The sequence below is a fragment of the Stenella coeruleoalba genome, assembly GCF_951394435.1.
Source record: "Stenella coeruleoalba genome assembly, chromosome: 9".
NCBI lineage: Eukaryota > Metazoa > Chordata > Mammalia > Artiodactyla > Delphinidae > Stenella > Stenella coeruleoalba.
Window position 1 is genome coordinate 19,990,411 of NC_137155.1, and position 22,017 is coordinate 20,012,427.

General features: G+C 36.4%; 1 protein-coding gene across 3 annotated transcripts in view; it reads right to left on the reverse strand.

The window, feature by feature from the left end:
• Positions 1-19,198, reverse strand: part of FAM185A (family with sequence similarity 185 member A) — an 89,618-nt gene extending 70,420 nt beyond the window's left edge. For 2 of the 3 annotated variants that reach the window (XM_079931730.1, XM_079931729.1), the window contains exons 1-4: positions 18,046-19,198; positions 15,385-15,494; positions 10,011-10,103; positions 5,036-5,174 (exon numbers count right to left, since the gene is read on the reverse strand). In XM_079931730.1, the coding sequence (XP_079787856.1) occupies positions 5,036-5,174; positions 10,011-10,103; positions 15,385-15,494; positions 18,046-18,472 (769 nt within the window). In that variant the 5' untranslated portion in view covers positions 18,473-19,198. The remainder of the gene's footprint in view (positions 1-5,035; positions 5,175-10,010; positions 10,104-15,384; positions 15,495-18,045) is intronic. The other variant, XM_079931731.1, reaches the window with a different exon arrangement.
• Positions 19,199-22,017: the final 2,819 nt, after the last annotated feature.

The window sequence follows — 22,017 nt, forward strand, 5'->3', positions numbered from 1 at the left end:
TAACTCAGGAGACTATATACCTATATTTAAAAAATATATTTACTAGAATATATATAAATACATGTATATCTTATATATACATGTACAGAATTCTTTTAAAATCACAAATATTCAAAGAGCAGAATATAATAAAATGTACTTTACACAGAATCTAATTTCTTATAATTTAGAAGGAAATCAAGATAGTAAACTGTCACAAAATTTTATATCTAAACACAAACTATCCAAGTACTCATTCTCCCACTAGGTTCTCAGTGCCAGAACACTGGGGAATATTTGTTGAGTCAATGAATAAACTAGTTTCTTTTGTATTAGAAGGCACACATACTTAATAGATGTGATTCAACCAACATTATAAATAGTAAATATTACTAGTCAATTAGATTACTCATTTTCTTACCAAGAAAATATTGTTAGCTCTACTTAAAAATTTCATTTTGAAAACCATTCAAGATAGATTTTTCCCTTCTCTACACACAGGAGTCAATTTGCAAAGCCAGGAAAGACATATTACTCCTTTCATTTTCCCTTTCCTCATTACCTCTTAAGTATTCAGCAGTATGTTGGGTATTAGTTTGCATCAGGGTATATGAACAAAAAGACTATACAGACAAGAAATAAATTTCATGCTCTGTCTTCCTTTCATGGAAGACTTAGAAGCCACACACTGAAGATAGCAGCATCACTTTTAAAGAATGAACCGAGTCCCTGAATGGCTCCACGGAGCTAAGCTGAACCCAAACACTACATGGAACACCACGTTTTCATAAGGCACAAAAACCCTGAAATTGGAGTTTACAATTTAGAACCCAGCTGAAGCAGTGCACCTGTGTTGTAGCTCTGTCTGTCTAGAGGAAACATCTCTAGAGTGACCCAGGTAGCCCTAAAAGCAATGATGGAATTTGGGTTGCAATCAAGAAATTCACCATGGCTATGTGCACACATTTGTTTGAACACTGTTTAAAAATATCTCCTAAAAAGTCAAGAAACCTGGATCAAATTCTTGCTCTTCCACTAATTAACTTATAATTGAGAGCAAACAATTAGACATTTCTAAGTTTTGTTTTCTTCATTTGTAAACAGCCAATTATCCATTAAATAAAACGGGCTGGCTCACTTAGGCACTCAATACATGTTTGCTTTCAAACAACCACCCCCAACCTATTAACACAAGGGCTCCAAACTCATACACCTGGTAAATCTATGAAAAAGACAGTTATTGTCATCATATTTGTGGTACAAATGGCTTTTTACAACATCTGTATGTTGGGTTTAAAAAAAAAATCTACCTTAAGAAAAAGAAGCCAAACTTGGACTTCCCCGGTGGTGCAATGGTTAAGAATCCACCTGCCAATGCAGGGGACATGGGTTCAAGCTCCGGTCTGGAAAGATCCCACATGCCGCAGAGCAACTAAGCCCGTGTGCCACAACCACTGAGCCTGTGCTCTAGAGCCCACGAGGCACAACTACTGAAGCCCTTGCGCCTAGAGCCCGTGCTCTGCAACAAGAGAAGCCACTGCAATGAGAAGCCCGCGCACAGCAACGAAAACTCAATGCAGCCAAAAATAAATAAAATAATAATAAATTTACATTAAAAAAAAAAAGAAGCCAAACTAAATAAATCCTAAACAGGCAGGTCTTAGAATGTGTATATTCTTATGAATTTGTTTTCTGTAAGTCAGATGTTTAGAAGTAGCAATATATTTTCCTGTAAAAATAAGTTTTAAGATTCCCAAGCTAGTTTATTTAAATACAGCCAAAATATGAATCTAATTGGTGTTATATGACCATCACCACTTTGAACAAAGACTTCAGTGGAATATATATTCAGAGTTCCAGCTTGGGATGATCCTTGGGAGGTATCTCTCCCTACTAAAATCCCACTAGCTAGAGCATAGGGACTTCCTTCCACCAGTCACGACTCTAATCTTCTAACCTATTAAGAGGTAGGGCTAGAACACTGCCTGTTCTTCCATACCCATCCCACCTCCACACTCCAAACTCAAGGAACATGTGCATATAATCCCTTAGGACAAGGATGGAAATAGGGATGGCATAGGAGGGGGAAGCAAGAAACTTGGGCCTCTCTTAAGGGTGATTTAAAAAGTAGGCAGGCACAGAGTATGACTAAGAAATGCAGATTTTTTTTTCAAATCTCTCTCTTTCATATACTTACTACCACTGAAAAACCAAGCAGAATGAGGGCCAAGGACTAGATGGAGAAAGCAGGGCTGAACAACATGGAACCTCTTGTACAGTGGCAACTGGATCAAATTTTCCCTTCTCCTACTTCTCTCTGCTCCACTAGTATTACAAACAAGAGAGATGATGCTCAGTCCTTCCACTAGACCGTGAGTTCTTTAAGGATAGGTATCATCTCCTGTACAACTTCATACCCTTGGTGCCTGAAAATCTGGCACACAGTAGATGGTCAATACATGTACTGCACGAATGAATAAATATAACGGTAGTCGGTGCTATGAGCCATCATTCAGAACCCCTTTGTAACTGCAGGGCTTATTTTCCTATCTATTGGGAATACTGCTGGCAGACAGTCTTCAGCTCTCTGCTCTCTTAGGGAATTGCCTTATCTGAAAAGAGCCATTTTGATCCAAGATCATTGTGCTTCTGGGGCAGTTTGCATCTAAGGATTGGGGATATAAAGGTCCATCTCCCCTCACCCCAACTTGAGACAATTCTGAGGACCATCCCAGCTTCAGAGCACCCCTTTGGGGTTGTTGAGACTTATCAAGTCTAACCTCTCCTGTGGAAACTGGGCTTTGTTCCTTTGTATGGTACTGGTCCCCAGAGGCTTCCCTGGTAAATCTGCTACACTCTAATTTCCATCTCAGAGTCTTTCAAAATCCCAACCAGAGACAACAGTTCAAAAGAGGATCTAGGTCTGGCTCAGACTGAAACCACCAAAGGAAAGGTATTTGACTTCACATTAAAGGTCAGTAAATATAAAAGATTTTATAAAGGCTAAAGAATGAACTCTTTTATTCCTAGCAATTTGTTTCCATTTCAGCCACTGTAAGTAATCAAGAGACCTACAGTATTTTACAGAGTGAAGTAAGTCAGAAAGAGAAAAACAAATGCCATATGCTAACACATATACATGGAATCTAAAAAAAAAAAAATTTGTTCTGAAGAACCTAGGGGCAGGATAGGAATAAAGACGCAAACGTAGAGAATGGACTTGAGGACACGGGGAGGGGGAAGGGTAAGCTGGGATGAAGTGAGAGAGTGGCATGGATTTATAATGTACTACCAAATGTCAAATAGATAGCTAGTGGGAAGCAGCCGCATAGCACAGGGAGATCAGCTAGGTGCTTTGTGACCACCTAGAGGGGTGGGATAGGGAGGGTGGGAGGGAGATGCAAGAGGGAGGGGATATGGGGATATATGTATACGTATAGCTGATTCACTATGTCATAAAGCAGAAACTAACACACCATTGTAAAGCAATTATACTCCAATAAAGATGTTGAAAAAAAAAAAGAGACCTAGAGTATTTTGAGGACCGCTTCAAAAAAGTACATCTGTTTTACTATCATGTAAACTACTAATGTACCAAGTTCAATTCTCAACTTACTTAAAAGAAAGCAAAAAAATTTAAACATTAATGAATTCAGTGTAAACAAGGTATAAAGCACTGCAGAAAACAGAGCTGTTCTTATCATGGGTGTTAATCAACATGTGACATGATAAGGAATTGCTTTTCCACTAAAAATTACTCAATATGTTAAGTACAGTACTTTTAATCACAATTAATGGTTAAAAATACAATGCTTACATAAAAGTCATTGTTGAAATATGGAGTTACAAATTACCAGAACTATTCAAGGCACACCTCAGTAAACAAAACAAAAAACAACAAAACTGATGAATAACTAACAAAACTATTTGCTTTATTTTGGACTCAAATAATACCTTAACCCTACAAGAATGGTTGATGAGGTTTAACTATGAAATTGAGGTTCAAGAATTATTTCAAGCATATAAGTACTCATTTTTTCAGATTTTTTTTTAACTGTAAGACTACCTGCCAATTTGCTAAATAGCATGGTTTGCACTAGCCAGGTTTTGTAATACCACCTAATAATTCATGCTGACTAGTAAAATCTGGAGGTTTTACCAAAATGTATAGATAAATAGATTCAGCTTTCCTATAGAAGTTAAATGAGTGAACTACGTACAGCAAAAGTTTGTCTATAACTCCTGGAAAATGGTCCAAAAGGCATTTAGCAGATGTGTATATACTACTTTCCAGGATAAGAGATTCTTAATTCTATGTGTACATATTTCAGAAAACATACCTGGACTTAAATCATCTGCTATGTGGGAACTGAAGAAGCATGCTGAGTGACACTGAATACCAGCATGCCCTTTGCCATATTACTTCACCATTACATTCTCTTCTTTTCTTTCAATAACACAAAAGTTAACTAAGTAATATTACATATCTGCAGAGACATGTTTTAAAAGTCACAAGATGATATCTAATTAAAGAAAACTGAAAATGGCAGGGCAGTGGGAGGACCTGGTGCTAGTACTAATACACATAAAGCATTTCAGCCAAAATTAGTATCACTGAATTGCTATAATCGGATCCCACACAAATGTTTCATTAATTTATTTAATCCTTAGCTTTCCTAGCATAACATAAAAGCAATCACTCAGAACCCATCTTTATTTTTTAACACTGCTTTTATTTAATTGTGCTTTCCTCTGAATATTCCTGCACATATTTCCTTGTTTGTTGCCTTCTATAAAGAAATGCATTAAAAATCAGAATTATTATTAGCTTCATGTATAACAGCATAATATTCAATTTCTTGCCAAAATAAAATTCAGTACCATATGAGTCACTTTATTTTGTGGGTTTTTTAAAAGATGGTTAGCCTGCAATTAATTATTTAGAGGGGCAGCTTCCTAACGGCAGATCCTCCTTCACCTACAAAGAAACACAGTCATCTCTTAAAATTTATGTCATGTGGCATATCTAAGATGTATTAGGCCTCTGTCACCTTACCATGAACACTTCCTAATGTAATATCCCCAGCAGCAGAAGATAGAAATGATGATTCTGTGTAAAGACACTTGGCTTTCAGCAAACCATCTTCAGTAGATACATTAACAGAACTTCCCTGCAGTTTATCTACGGTCACAGTCTAGTAAGAGAAAGACTCAAATCAGTTCATTATAAAATGAAGACTGGTAAAAAGCCAGAATTAGTGGGCAACTAATATGTACAGTACACGGCCAATTTATTGACTTCAATTCCCCAGCTCTAAATACAAGATTATGAGCAACAGTGTTTTCTCTGTGGAATAGACCCATTATATTCCTTCATTTATTTAGATCTTCTTTAATTTCTCTTAATAATGTTTTATATTTTCTATGTAGAGTTCTTCATCTTTTGTTAAATTTATTCCTATTTGATGTATTCTAAATGTTATTATAAAAGATAGCTTTTTAAACTTCATTTTATCTTAACTGGCTTTTGTATTTGACCTTAAATCCAAAACCTCACTAAACTCACTTAACTGATTCTAATAATCTACCTGAATTAAAACAATTTTTCTACATGCATAATTATGTTCTTTACAAGTGATCGTTTCATTTCTTCCCTTCTAATCCTCATATTAATACTGTTTTTCCTGTTCTTTCCCGCCTTACATCTGGCTCAGGCCTCCAATTTAACAGTGAATAGAAGTGATGAGATAACAAGCATCCTTATCTTATTCCTATTCTCAGAGGGAAAGCTTACAACATTGCATCATTAAGTATGGTGTTTGCTATAGATATCTTCTAGATCCCTTTTTTTTAGATTAAAGAAGTTCCCTTCTATTTCAAATCTGTTTTGTTGTTGTTGCTGTTTAACTCATGAATGGGTTTTAAATTTTAGCATATACTTTATCTGATTATATTGGACTCTCATATGATTTTTCTCATTTCATCTGTTAATGTAGTGAATACACTATTACTTCTAGAATTTTTCCACTTTACATCTAATTAGCCAGTAGCTTTCCACTGAACAAAATGGAAGGATTTTTGTATTTATCCCTAAACTTCTCTAACAAAATTCAGTATACATTTATGTCTCAAATATTGAGCCCAATGTAAAATGAAGGTATCTAATTAAGGATTCCAAATTATCTTTATAGTATTTTAAACAAATGTTTTATAAGCATAAAGTGAGCGTTAATATAAAATTGTTGACATAAAAACTGAATCACTAGGAAGGCTTGTCACAGTTTTGCCCAGATTCAAGCATTACACTGAGGTATTTAAAGAAAGAACATTATTGTTTTTCAACACATTGGCATCAGTATTATATTCAATCGTTATACTTCCTTCAAAAATTGTTGAGTTCAAAATATTATTTAATAAGAATTGAGTTTCAAGAATACTAAAATATTAGAAGACAGATAAACTATGAAAAGAGAAATTAAAGTACCCAGAGGTTGTTATGGAAAGCAAACTAAAATTACTTTGCTGTCTAGATTTGAAGTATATAATTTTGGTTTTTAATGGACTTTTATTAGGTATATAAAATACCAATTGCTTCTTATCTGCTACAGCTAATTATGGATTCATAGGAATTTTTTTAAAATCTAGTTTCAATAAATCTGTCAAAGAAAGATAGATATTTTACATACATTCAGATTTGTGAGAATACACGTTTTGCGTTCCTCAGTGTAATAGTAAGGTTTAAAATTTCTGAAAAAATTTATCCTTTACCTACAAAATTTCTTCATGAAAAGTTGCTTTATGCATAGCTTAAAATTCTCCAAGTATTTCCATAAAGCAGACAACAAATATGAATACTCTAGCTTTTTATAAATAGTGAGGCTGCTTTAGGGAATATCAAAAGATAAATGTTGCAAGAATATTTGAAACTTAATTGAATTGGCAAGGGGGAACTTTTGATTAGACTCCCCCCACAACCAAATAAAGCTTTTAAGACACTCCTTATGAGTATCAGAAAAATGCCAAGGATTTACTTTGTTCATTAAACACTAAATATCTTACCCTGTAGGAAGCTAAAAAATATCCTCTCCTGCCCCACCAAACTAAATGAAAGCAAGCAAAAGTACAACACTCATCACAATAATATAGCTATTTTAACCAATCAATCCGTAAAATTAATTTCAAAGAAATAGAAAATTCACTAAGGGCCATATATAATGCACTATATCAAATACTAACTAGAACAATTAAACTTAGGACACCACAGTTTACAGCAAAATATTGAGGATCTTATTTATAGTTACTAATGCTAATGGAACAAACATTCAAAAAAATAGATTAAACTGTACAGCTTGCTTATTAAGTGAAGTAGATATTTAAAGAAAGAACGAAAAGTAGATCCAAAAATACCTTTCTTAGAGAGATATTGCTATAAATTAATTTGCTTTTCTATACAAGAAGAAATTTTTTTCACAAAGTTATTATAAACCAACATTATAAAATAAAAATGAAGTTTTAAGGAAAAACTGTGGCCTTGTAGCCCAAACTAAGAAAGGTCAACTGATAACTATATTATCAATTCATTCAACAATCATTCATTCAACAATCCATTCATACAATGGATTTCTATCTTGTCTGTATCAAACTTAGGATACTGAAATTAACAATACAATTTAAAAACAGCCATTCCATATAAAATGATACATAAACAATATACTGTTAAGTGTTTATAATGCTCACTTGATTCTCACAGTCTTGTTGAGCAGAAAAAACAAACAATACCATTCCTATTTTATGAATAATGAAACACAGTCTCAGTAAAGTTAACTGATAGGTCTAGGACTGGCCAAATCACCTTTCCTGTGTTTTATTTACCTTTATCATCATCATTATAGTCGACACTATAATGGAGTTAGCTATGCAAGACATTATTTTAAGTACCTTATCTGTATTATGCATTAACTCATTTAATCCTCATAACAACCAGTGTGAGTTAATGTCATTACGATTATTCTATTTTCCAGAAAACCAAGACACATAGAGGTTAAATAACTCATCTGAAGTTAAAGAGCTTAGTAAGTGGCTGAGCCAGGATTCAAACCCAGGTACTCTGGTTCTCAATTACGTGCTCTAAACCAATTCACTATGCTGCCTCTCAAATATCCAAAACACATTTCTATGGAAGTTGTATATTAAAAGTTAACATATTTCATAAGAACTTATTTTATATAAAACCTCAGAAACTTAGAAATATGCCTTAAAAATTAATACTATGCATAATATAAATAGAAAGAAATATCAAAACTGATTCTTTAGTACAACACAAAACTCCATCAGGCAGGAAACAAAATAGTGTAACAGAAAGTAGGAATAAATTAATATTCAATAAACCATGAAAGTTGAGAGGATAAATAATGAGTGGAAATAGTGGTCAAAATATTAAAAATAGAAAATAATTAAGATGATTTAAATTCTTCTTTGATAGTTACATGTGAACATCAATATGCAATATTCTGCAACTGCAGTTGTCCAATTTCCCTTTTGCACCTCCAAGACCACAACAATCAGAGAGGTGAAACTAAATGCTGTCTCAAAACAGCTGCCACATAAAGCCAGGCAGTGTCTTTCAACACTTTTTAAAAAGATAAATTTGAATATTTGGGTTTAAACAGTCTCCCACAGGTTCTAAGAGAAAGGTGATGGAAAATAAAAGTGACAATTGTAGAACAATTAGTGTTATAACCTACCTTGTTTAATTATGCCAACAATAATCTACATATAAGATACAATTCCTCCCCACCAATTATCGGAGAATACAGCTGAGTATGGAATTGAACAAATTTATGACAAAAGAATCCTTGCAAATTGTCAAACTGTAAAATAAAAGGTGGCTCAGACCTTTCTAAAAGATTTAAACCATTACTGATCATGCTAAAAAATTGTGACAATTTATACTTCAAAATTATACCTTTATTCTTAATACTATGCTAAACCACAGAAAGCAACAAAAGTTGACTGAAAAAATGCAAACTGTCTTATAACAATCAAAGTTCCTATGGATAATAAAAGCTTTTGGAGAACAGTAATGCTGTCTAATGGTGCCATCTTGTGGAAAACACTGAAGAAAGTCGAGTTTCGAAACTCCTAAAATTGCCTAAAGGCAAAATAAACAGGTCTTGGAAAAAATACTCAAATAAACCTAACAATAAGAAAAATTTAATCCCACTTATTTTGGTATTATGTAATGACTGATTTTAACCCATGATCATTAAGATTAAAATCTCTTCAGAATCAGAATTCAATATTAAGTATTTGCAAGGGATGAACTGGGAGTTTGGGGTTAGTACACAAACTATTACATATAGAATGGATAAACAACAAGGTCCTACTGTATAGCACAGGTAACTATATTCAATATTCTGGGATAAACCATAATGGAAAAGAGTATAAAAAAGAATGTAATATGTGTGTATAACTGAGTCACTTTGCTGTACAGCAGAAATTAACACAACACTGTAAATCAACTACACTTCAATACAAAAAAATTTTTTAAAGAAATATTAAGAATTTAAAGATGTTATTGAGGGAGTTCCCTGGTGGTCCAGTGGTTAAGACTTCGCCTTCCGATGGAGGGGGTGTGGGTTCAATCCCTGGTGGGGAAGCTAAGATCCCACATGCCTCGTGGCCAAAAAAACAAATCATAAAACAGGAGCAATATTGTAACAAATTTAAATTCTTTAAAAATGGTTCACATCAAAAAAAAAAACTTTAAAAAAATAAAATAAAACTTAAAAGTTATAAAAAGATGCTACTGATTCCAAATAAGTAACTAAATATCTATCAAAAGTATTAAATCACAAATTTAAAATTAAATTGTATAATATTTAATCATCTCAGTTCAAGTTTGAATTTACTAATGAACTCAAATGCATTAAAAAGGGAATGTTTTGCCACAAATTTTGTAGAATCTACCCACTGTGTGAGCCAACCAGATGCAAAATTGCAAGTACTAGAAAAGAAAATTACAATCTTACACTTTTATCTGATGCATGAATATCTATATTTCCATAAACTGTTCCCAGGCAGATCACTTTACCTCCTTTTGTTTGAATATGTAATTTTTGACTCTGAAAGACAAATACAAAAATTCACATAGAAAAAGAGACAATAAATTTGACTTATACTAATAAAAAATGTTCCAACATTTTATACATTTCTTTTAAAATAATAATAAAGCAGTAAAAGAGGAAGTAGAAATGAATAGAAATGCACTGTTTGGAATAATAACATCAGTGAGAAAAGAATGTCAACTGCTGTTAAAGTGATTAAATAAAGCTCCTTGGACTCAAAGGAAAAAAAAAAGATACTTGGGTGTTCTGGTAGCTTCACTGAAGGAAGGGTTGAGAATCAAAGATCACAATGGCTAACTAAACATACATCATGATGAGAATGACAACAATAATCACTGTTCATCGTTATTAATATTCATCATTAATAACAGTAATATTTATTACTTACTTGGCATTTTCTTTGCACCAAATAACAACGTTCACTACTTTACGTGAACTAACATTTAATTCTCACAATTCAGAGATGGGTATTATAGTTTTCCCATTTTACAGAGGAAGGAATCCAAGAATCAGAAAGGTTAAACAACCTTATCAGGTGACACATTAGAAAACAACAAAATCTAAACTAACAGAATCAAGCTCTGTATGATTTCAAATCCTACATTCTTATTGCTGGAGTCACCTAAAGAAGTATATATTCACACTTAGGATAACAACCCACTGACTGTTAAACTTTCTAGTACAACACAGCCCAGAAACTGGAACTAAATGAAAATGTCTCTAAGAAAATAGCAGTTACGGTTAGCCTCCTCTGCTAGATAAAAAAAAACGTGTGTGTATGTAACACTTGATTTCACACTTGGCAAGTGTGGCAGAAACTATGATAGGTCCACAAAAATCCACTTTTTCCCGAAGTACAGAGTATAGCTGGGCCCATGAAGAGAAAATGTTTTCCAGCTTCCCTTACCTCCTAGGTGCTGCTCAGTTCTTGCCAACAGAATATAAATAGAAATGTTATGTGCAATTTCCAGGCTGGTGCTTTTAGAAGAACTAATGTGCGTTCCCTGTGCTCTGTCCCTGCCACCAGGTGCATGTATATTACAATAAGGCTCTAACAGATAGCAGAGCCAGAAGATGAAGGGAACCTACAATACCTGAATAGAAATGAGTCACCCACACACTTGGACACAAATGAAAAATAAACTATAGTTGTGTGTGAGCCATTAGATGTTTGGTCTATTTTTTAGGGTAGCTTACTTCAGCTTAATATTTGCATAAGTCTTCAGTTCTACCACATCTATAAAGAGAAAAAGAATAGGTAAATACCAGAAGAAGAAAAATAGCAAAAGCAAACCCACCAATATCATAACCAGCAACAGTAGAGACGTTATCTAAAAACTGGGAAAAAAAATACAAAACAACCTTCTGGTTGCTTTACTCAGGGGGAAAAACAGTAAAACCTTGGGTAAAATGGCCCAGGAATGAAGTTTAAAAAATTCAGTGAAAAGGGCAAAATGAATCATTCTTAAAAAGTTTATCTATATTACAGCATGGTAGACTTCATGCCCATAGAAACATGAGTCAGAAGTCAAACTGTATTTAATACAGTCTTTATCAAGCAGACAAGTAACTGATGAACCTTAGAAAAAAGTATCTCCAAAACAACTGTTATTTTATTTAAATCAGGAGTTCTTAACCAAGTTTACACGACATTCTAGACAGTCTGTGAAACTTACGAAATTGTAAGCAAAATTTCATATGTGTGCATTTTTTCTAAGGAAATAATCATCATATTTTCAAAGAGGTCTAAAGCACAAAAATGTTAATAGCTATCATTAAGTTCAAAGCTCATCTAATTTCAAAAAATAAAGTAGATTATAAAATTTAAAAACATATGGATCTTGGGTGGCCTCAGCCTGCAGCAAGATTTCAGTTCCCTGCCAGAGACTGAAGTCAGGCAGCAGCAGTGAGAGCTCTGAATCCTAGCCACTAGACCACTGGGGACCAGTGGCCAGTGACAAGGCCCTAGACTATCAGCTGTGTAGAAATGAATTTTCACAGAGACGGAAAGTAGTGAAGCAAGTAAAGTGTTTAGGAGGAAAAAGTACAGTTCTTGTGGATAGAAACATGGGTGGGCTCAGAGAGAGAGTTGCCACCTTGTGGTAGTTTGAATCACTTTTATGGGACATTTCTTCGAGGTTTCCTTTGACAATCATCTTGCTTTGCCTGGTTCTGAGTCCGTATTTGGTATATCTCAGGATCTTCCCCGTGTGTGCGCGCATGCATCTCTCAGCCAAGATGGATTCTAGCAAAGAGGCCGATGCATAGTTGACGTCACTTACTCTGGGGTGGCGCCCCCTCCCTTGTGGACCTCCAAGAAGCCTTTCTGGGCATGTGTAGTCGGGAAGGTATCCTTGACTTTGAGAATAAGGAATATGTGGTCTTTTATCTCTTATCTGGGAAGGGCCCAGCCTCCTCTCTCCATTGTCCTGCTATTATATTTTGAAGTTTCTGGCCACAGGGAATGAACTCCAGCTGCTTACCCTGGGGCCCATCTATCTCCTGCCTCAATATGCAAAACAAAGTAGTTAAAATGTTTAAATAAATCAGAAGCTATTTAGTATAATATAAACTATTACTATTGCAATTTTTAAAAATGCAAATATGTGGCATTCAGTGAGTTAGTACTGCCAGACATTTTGCTTGGACAATAAGGAAAGGTGGAAAGAGCATGAGCTTGGAATGCAGAAAGACCCAAGTTCAAATTTTAGCTCAATTTATTAGCTGTGGGAACCTAAATGAGTTCCTTAATCTCTTAGTAGCTCACAGTTTCTTCCTTGATAAAAAGAAGATAATTCAAGGATTAAATGAAGACTTAGCTACATTTCTGGGTACATAATAAGGACTCAGTAAACAGTAGCTGTTATTATTGCTATAAACATCTTATAACATACATCAAATATATTTCAAATCCTTAAAATGAGTGGAAGAGAAACTTACATTAATAGGCGATCACTAATTAGAGATAACGATATTGTACTATATTTAAAACTTAAACCAGATATTTCACGAAGCGTTCCCATTCTGAATTTAAGTCAGTTAAATCCTAAGATCTCAAGAATAATTCTCTTACCTCTTAATTCTCCTAACTACCATTAAGATTCAGCGGACCCAATTCCAATTCTTGAATTTCTTTTTTGAGCTATTCTATTTGTAGGACTGATATTTCATGACTTTTATTCTTTCTTAGAGGTCCCCCAAAGAATAAATAGAAAATTTACTCATTTTTTAAATAGAATAAAACTCATTCTATCTTAAAATTACCATAATGGTTCACTGGACTCCTTTGTAAATCTAAAATACATTATGGGATTTTAGTATTCTTATTTTTCATATGTCTCATAACATTTTGCTATTTCATTATCCTAGCAGTTATTTCATTATTATTTGTCAATTATTCCCAACTATGCTAGAAAATGTCTAAAAGAATAAGACAACAGAAGAATGATGAACTTGCTTCAAATGATGGTTCTCAACTAAAGGTGATTTTTGTCCCCCAGAGGACATTTGGCAATGTGTGGAGATATTTTTCATTGTCCTAAGTGAGTGTGTTTCTTGGCACTTAGTTGGTAGAAGCCAGGAATACTGCTAACCATCCCACAGTGCATAGGTCAGCCCGTGACAACAAAGAATTTTCCAGCCCAAAATGTCAACAGTGCCAAAGTTGAGAAATCATTTTTCATTTTATGCACATAATGGCAGAAAAAAGAAAACTGCCAAAATAGATCTTTCAGAATTATCAGACGGATCAAAAGATGATTGCAAAGAGACAGACAGCAGTACAGTAGCTTCTAAATTTGGCTGTGAAATTGAAAATCTAAGACTCTGAGTCTCCAGAGAACAATATTCTAGATGAATTTCTGAAATTCAAGCATTGATGAGTGACCAATATATTTATAAGGACAAAAAGGAACCATGGTATTCTCATCCATTTAGTCACTCAACATGAAAACTTCATTGTGCAATCTTTTATAAGAACTGGAACCATCTCATTTTTCCAAAAGGATATGTAATAGTATTCTTTAATCGCTTTTGATATTTGTGCAACTAAACTTTTCTTATTTTTTTGGCTGCGCCAGGTCTTAGTTGTGGCACATGGGATCTTCGTTGCGGCATGCAGGCTCTTTCAGTTGCGGCATGCAGGATCTAGTTCCCTGACCAGAGATCAAACCCGGGCCCCTTGCATTGGGAGCATGGAGTCTTAACCACTGGACCACCAGGGAAGTCCCTGTGCAACTAAATTTACTGAAATGGTTCACATGTGAAGACATGCCAAAGGTAGGTGTGCAAATAAAAGTGGCTGGGACAAAACAAATAATGTAAAAATTTTTAAATGCATCCAATTAATCATACTAATTACTGTTTATGCAACTAAAAATGAAAATGCTTTGCAATTATGAAGCAAAGATGCCTGACTTCAACAAAGTTACCAAAGTTCACAGAAGTATTGAGTTTTGGGTCTTCCCTGGTGGCGCAGTGGTTGAGAGTCCGCCTGCGGATGCAGGGGATGCGGGTTCGTGCCCCAGTCCGGGAAGATCCCACATTCCGCGGAGCGGCTGGGCCTGTGAGCCATGGCCGCTGAGCCTGAGCATCCGGAGCCTGTGCTCCGCAACGGGAGAGGCCACAACAGTGAGAGGCCCGCGTACCGCCAAAAAAAAAAAAAAAAAAAAAAAGTATTGAGTTTTGAATATGCAAGTGTAAGTAGTATCAGTAGTAACAATAAGCTAGAACTTATCAGAGATGTATTTGAAATCATTCAGAGCTGAGACCAATCTAATTTTAAGAAAATTAAATATAAAAGCATTGTTACAAAGTGAGACGAATCATTTGCTGTTTAGCACAAATAACTACTTAATCCTTAAGTAATGAACTACCTGGTACATTAAAAATGTGATTAATTTAATATTTTAAGCAAATTTATAATGCTTAATGACTTTCCCTTACTCCTTAATAAATGGAAGAAAATCATTCGTTAAAACTAAAATTTCTTAAACTTAGTAAGATCTGAGAATGCTAAGAATGTATTATTAGTATCACTGTACACTTTGAAATGAAATCTAAAAGGAACATGATGAAAACCTTCAAAGTTGCTACAACCTCTATACTTTCATAACAGAACTGACGAACTTTTTGCAAGGAATTTCTGAGTGATGAATAAATGATACTCAATATTTCCAATAAATGATGCTCGAATAATAACCTTAATTTGATACCGTAGTTCATAGTTTAAGGTGTTTTAAAAAATAACGTTGAAACAAAATTAGAAAAATATTTATACCTTAACTGACTGTAAGATGCTGGTCCCCTGTTCAGTTTCAATTTTGCAATTATCACACTCAATATTTTGGACTTTTACACAGCCAGACCCTGATGACTTGATATTCAAATCTAGAAATGAAAAAAAGAAAAACCAAGTTAGTACTACGGTTAATGAGCTCCAAAGCATTTCAGTGTCCTGCAGAAATCCAGCTACTCAGTTTACTGAATCCTGGAAAGAACACAGCTGTCAGCAGCCTCTCTCTAAAGGTAAGGGATCTCCACCACAGCAACAGGACCAAATGTAAAGCCCTTTTCTACCAGTTTTTAAAAAGCAGTTATTTCTGTTGGCAGATATCATCTAAAGAGAGAAAGTAACATAGGAGATAAGTAAACCAGGTCAAAGATTCCAGTTCTTACAGAAGATCATAGAAGCCTCTTCGCCACTGAGAAAATACACAAACACAGATTTGAGTAAGAGTGCAGCAAGTTAACAAGTCATTATGGTGAACTGGATAAGTCAGTTAGCTTATTCTCTTCTATATTCATGAAAGTTTAAAGATTTGTTCCCAAACTTTCCCCAAGTTAAAAAGCCTACTGCAGGAGTGGCATGGATCAGTATATATGACCATGAGTTCAGTTTTCAAATCCTACCGCTAACCTTTCATATGTAAAAAAAGGAAGATATTATCATGCAGCTATATCACAAGGTATCTGAAGTAATAAAAAGTGGGAACAACTTTGAAAAATCTAGTACTGAATAATATTAAAACCTCAAAATTGTGGATAAATAACAGTGATATATACGAAGAAAATTTGGCAAATAAGCCATACTTAGCTTTAAAGTTTAACTTTAAATTCAATTTAAGGTGTAACCTTAGGTGTCTCTGTATAAAAAAATCTTTAAAACACTGATATTTAATACCTAGTTCAAATAAATATTGATAATTTCCCTTAAAACAGATCAGAGAATTAATGCTACCCCAAACACAAACTACTGGGGTCTTAGCACTACAATTCCAATAGTCATGACATAAAAATCAATTTCTACAGTTGAGTATATGGCAGTCTCTATAAAGGCAATATTTTGGTTGGGATTAATATAAAATACATAAAAAGACAATTTCACCCCATACTTACATGGATGCAAATGTAACTGCAAAACTTTCAGCCAGTTAAGTAGTGTTACAACATAAGGTTTGATCTCGAGCAGTAATGATAGGCATGGGAAGAAGAAAACAATTTCTAAATATACTCTACCCTCAGTAGGTGGGTAGAGAAGTTAAGGCTACATACTGAGTGGTAGTAATGCTACGCTCACTCATTCACTGAAACAGTTATAGACGAACTGGAGGAACACCAGTAAGTATGAGTAAAATTGAATTATGTTGATTTGAGGGCCTGTGGAATATCCACATATTAACACTAAATTGGAAATGAGATTCTGGCTCTAAAAAGAGGAATCAGCAAATAATAAGGTTTGGGTAGTTCCATTTTTATCTGTGCTGCCATAAAATTTTGCTTATCTCTATTTCAATACTCAGTCTATTTTGTACTGCATAATACATTGGCAAATCTTCCTCCCCACCCCAGACTGTTAACATTTTGAGATCAGGGTCTCTTATTCACCTAGGCTAGTTAAAAAAAAGTTGAGAAGCAATAAGGCATAGTGGTTCAGCAGACTCCAGTCAGTTCAAATCTCAGCTCCACCACTTTATATCTGAGACAAAATAGGCATATTTCTTGATCTAACCCCACGACAAATTAAATTTCATGAAGGCACGGATTTCTTCTACTTGTTCACCCACAATAAGTACTTAGTATATGAAACTTGCTGTATCTCAATTCCCTCATCTTAAATGGTGACAATAAGTGTCTATAATACAGTGCGACTGTAAGGATTGGAAAAGATTATCTTAGAAGTGTTAGTTGCTATTACGATCTTCATTAGTATCTTCCTTCAGTCCCGGGAAGTCGGAGAGCAATGGAAGACTTTCCTAGAAAAGTGCTGCGTACACAGTCGTTTCCATGTGAGAAATAACATGGAACCCAAATACCTAGGAAACATATCTGGCAGCCATTATCAGTTGAAGTTTCCCAGGCAATCTTACTATGTGTTTTTCTTCATGGCCTGCTACTCAGAGAAAATCTACTTAGGCCAAAATGAGTGGTGACGTTTTCAGTAAGAAGCCGGGTGTCTATCAGAAACCAAACACCTGGTCCAGGTTCGATGGAACATGCTATAGACAAGGCTGTTTGGGGACAGACGCCAGGCAGTGAGCAAGGGGAAACGCGGATGGTCTGCCATGCCACTGAGTGGATTATCAAGATACTTTAACCCTGAAAAATACACCACATTGTTACCGACAAAGTGCAGTGACACAAATAGGAACAAAGTGCCAAAGGAGAACAGAAGGGGCTCCACAAATGTTATTCGGCTTAGATTATTCCAAATCATGTTTCCATTCAATTTATAAAATTGCTGTAATTGAGAACCTAATTCCTAACTACTGCCCAGAAACCCAAAGCACAACAGAAAAAAAGAGGCAACCTCCGAAGGCGTAAATTGTAAATTAGGTTGCAAAGTCAGATCCAAAGGGACCAATTAAAAACGCACGTCGGCCTAATTCTATAAATTCACTGGATGTGCCCTGGGACCCAAGCCCGTTTAAACTTCACTTGCCAAACTTCAGGGGCGCGTTCACTTCCACGGACGCCTGGGGGTCGATGACGTCAGACACGATGGCCACCTCCTTCTGCGCCTCGTCGTACCTCACCTGCAAGCTGGCCACGGCCCCACCCTCCACTCCGCTCACCGCCACCAGCACGCGGTCGCCATCCGGGTAGGTGAGAGGGTCCAAGGGCCTCACGGCTAGGGAGCACGGGAGCCGCGTCCGCAGCCGGCCGAAAGGGCTCACCAGAAGTGCCCACTCCTTCAGAGTCCGGCGCGCGGGACCAGACCGAGAGACGTCGGGCTGGGACCCACCTGAGCCGTACAGCCGGGCCTGACAGGCCCCGCACGCACAGCGCCCCGCGACCTCGCTGGCCCACACTCGGAGCAGACAGAGCCGGAGGCAGCCCAGCCCCCATCCCGAGCAGGGGACGAACATGGCGTGCTCTCACGCTCCCTCAGATCACCTCAGCCACAGGCTAGTCTCGCCACGGCCAGTCGACTTGGCCGCTGTGCCGGCGCAAGTCAGAAGGGAGACACTTAAGAGGGTGTGCTGAAGCAACAGCAAGACTGCTCACTTCGTTCAGCAATTTAAACCTCAGCTACACACGCCTCGGGGGCAAATTGGAATTTCAAAGCTCTAAGTATCCACGCTGACCGTGACTCCTCGCCTACTCCCGCCCTTTCGCAAAGGCCGGTGGGATAGGTAGTTCTAATGAAGTCAGACGTCGAGGGGCTCGGCGGCTTAGAAACTACATTTCCCAAGAGGCAATGCCCAAGGTTGTTAAGTCTAGTAAGAGCAGGTGTTACACGGGACTCGGAAGGCAAGCGCTCCTTCCCTCTAGCCAATTATCCATTGGAGGGACGGGGGAAAAAAAAAAAAAAAAAAAAAAAATCACACCAGAATCCAACTGGCCAATGGAAAGCGTGGAAGGCGAAAGATGGGCAAGGCTGTGTGGTTTCCTTGGATACCGAGGACGCTACTTCTTTGGAGAGGGTGGAGCTTTGGAGTGAGACGAGGAAGCCAAAACTCACAGAGAAAAATAGGAGCCTAAATAAGGATCAGGACCGAGGGAAGTGGTAGGAAATTGCGCTTTTAAAGGTGAGAACTAGATGCAAAATAGGAGTACCCTCAGTGAGTGGTTAGTTCCAAACTTCATTAAACTAGTGCGGGGTACCCTGGGATAGAGAATCCCTAGGCAAGAGGATCAAGACCAGTTAGTGTTTTCTGAGGAAACTCCCTCTTTGATATCAAATGTAGGAATAGGGTTAGAGTCCTGTCTCCTTCCTGACTAAGTAATCTTACGTCAGTCATTGAACGTCTCTGGGTTTTAACCGCTCGCTCTTAAAATGAGGTCAATAATACTTTCCTTGTCTTACCTCAAAGGGTTTTTGTAGGGATCAAATGAGATAATGGATGTGAACACGCTGCACAGGCTGCCAAGTTGCAATTTAAATTATTATATTTTTATTTTATAGCATAGACTCTAAGTTACCAAGAAAAATCTGAGCGATCACGATTTGTGTTGACAGCAGCACTGTTCCCTTTGACTACAAATGATCCTCAGTTTTAGGACTAAAATAAGATAGAGAGATAGAGAGATAGAGAGATAGAGAGATAGAGAGAGAGAGAGAGAGAGAGAGAGAGAGAGAGAGAGAGGGAGAGAGACATAGTGCCATGGGAAGAGTATGGAATTGGTTATTTTCCTGGCTCGGCCATTGGTTTATCTGTGTCACCTACACCTGTTTCTTCCACTTTAAGATGAAGAAGGATTGTACTAAATGACTCCGTAAGGTCTGTTTTACCTTTTATTATTTTGTGGGCAATTTAAAAATGAGAAAAGATTTATTTTCTCCTTTCCTGCTATCTCTCCCTTTCTGTGCCAGTTCCTCCTCCTACAAATTATTCCCTAAGTTCTTTAGCAAAGACACCCTGCAAACAATGACGTCCAATAAAATGCAAGTGCTGAAACTGAATGCCATAAAAAATTGAAGCCCTTGGCCAAGTGCAATAACCAGAATTACTGGGAGTAATAGTGATAGAGGGATGGGCTAAAGTCCTAATGAACTGAGCTAAAGTCCTCAGGGGCCCAAGTCATAGGGTGCTTTGCAAGCCATTACCTTGTTAGAAATTCAGTGTTTTTCTTAAGTTATCCTTTCCTCCTTTCTGTCCCAGTCCTTCCTCCCTCCTTATTCTTTCTCCTTATGAAGGCTCACAATAGGTGCAAGCTTTTAGGTTCACCAAGTTCCCACTGCATACTAGTTCTATCCTTGGCTTTGTGTTTCATTTGGTCATAATTATTCAAACTGATCTTCAAACGGTCTTTTTAATGAAAACCCACGGGAATACCTTTGAAAAAGGCATTGGTTTAAGCAAGTTGAGAATGCACTTAAATTTTTTTGTACCCATGCCAAATATTTTTAGATTAAATAGAAAACCCTAATAGATAATTTTGTTTCTATGGTAATTTTTCCTTTTCTGACGCAAACCTAGTTAGTGGAATTGGCAACTGAACAATAACTGCATATGTGGCAAAATCATTGTTTTACTATTTTCAAATAAACAAAAGAAAATTGACAAAAAATTACTTTTTGGATCATCTGAGTTTTAAAATGGAGAAAATTATGTATATTAAGGTTAACGTAAGATATTAAAAATTTATTGATACTTTTAAAAGTCTAATGACATGTATCAAGTCTGTCCACATATCAGTAATGAGCAATAAAAGTACTACCTTCCACCTGTATGACATTATAGTATTCAAAGCATGTTTACATGTATCATCTCATAGTATCCTCACAAAACACTCTGTTTGGCAGGGCAAGTATTATTTTGCTCACATTACTGATGAAGAAACAAGTTTTGAAAGATTAAAAAACAATTAGAAGGTCTGGCCGTCTTACCACTTTGTCAAAATGTCCTTCTATCTTCCTGACACCTTTGGAGAAAAAAAAGTTATTTATGAAATGAATAGAGAGTCATATATAACTCTCCCGCATATTTAGAGTTTACTTGTAGCATACTTTTACACGTTCAGTTTTTTAAAAGCCATTCCTGTGGTCATGAACATGTCCAGCTGGTAGGAGTGTAAGTTATTAAAACTTTCAGAGTTCAGTTTAGCAATATGCATAAAACACCTTAAAAATATGTGTATCCATGACCTGGAAACTGTACCTCTTGGAATTTAATGTAAACATAAAATTAAGGATGTTCACAAAAACTTACATTTGTGGAATTTTTTTTCAGGATTACTTACGATAGTAAAGAATTGAAGCAACTTAAATGTCCAAAAATAGGAGGGTGTTACATAAATTGGTATACGTATGGAATATTATGCAACTTAAAATTGTATTTTGAAAACTATTCAATGAAATGGGAAATCTTCCATAACATAATTGTAAAGGAAAAACCTACAATTCTCCTTCTGTGTATGTCTCCTTGACTCTCACACAACTACCACACTCACATAGCTTCACTTCTGACACTTCTAGTAATCAAATGTGTAGAGGTTTTCCCCCTGCAACAAGCGACAATTTAACTCACTTCTGACACTAATGTTAGATCCCACAGGTTAGGGGCTCATTTCCCCAAAACCACTCCCATCCACTTCAGATGCCAGTCACAAGTAGTAGGTCCTCAGGTTACCCACAACTTCTATCTCCTCTGGCTACAAACTGGAGATTCCGACAACCCCCTCCTCAGGTTCTATAATTTGCTAGCGTGGCTCACAGAACTCAGGGAAACACTTAAATTTACCACTTTACTAAAGGATTTGATAAAGGATGCAGATGAACAGCCAGGTGAAGAGATGCAGAGGGTGAGGCCTGGGAGGGTCTGGACCACCAGAGCTTCTGTCCCCGTGGAGCTGGGATGTGTCCCCCCTCCTGATGTGGGTGTGTTCACCAGCCTGGAAGCTCTCCAGACCCCATACTAGTGGGAATTTTATGGAAGCTTCATCACATAGGCATGATCGATTATTAACT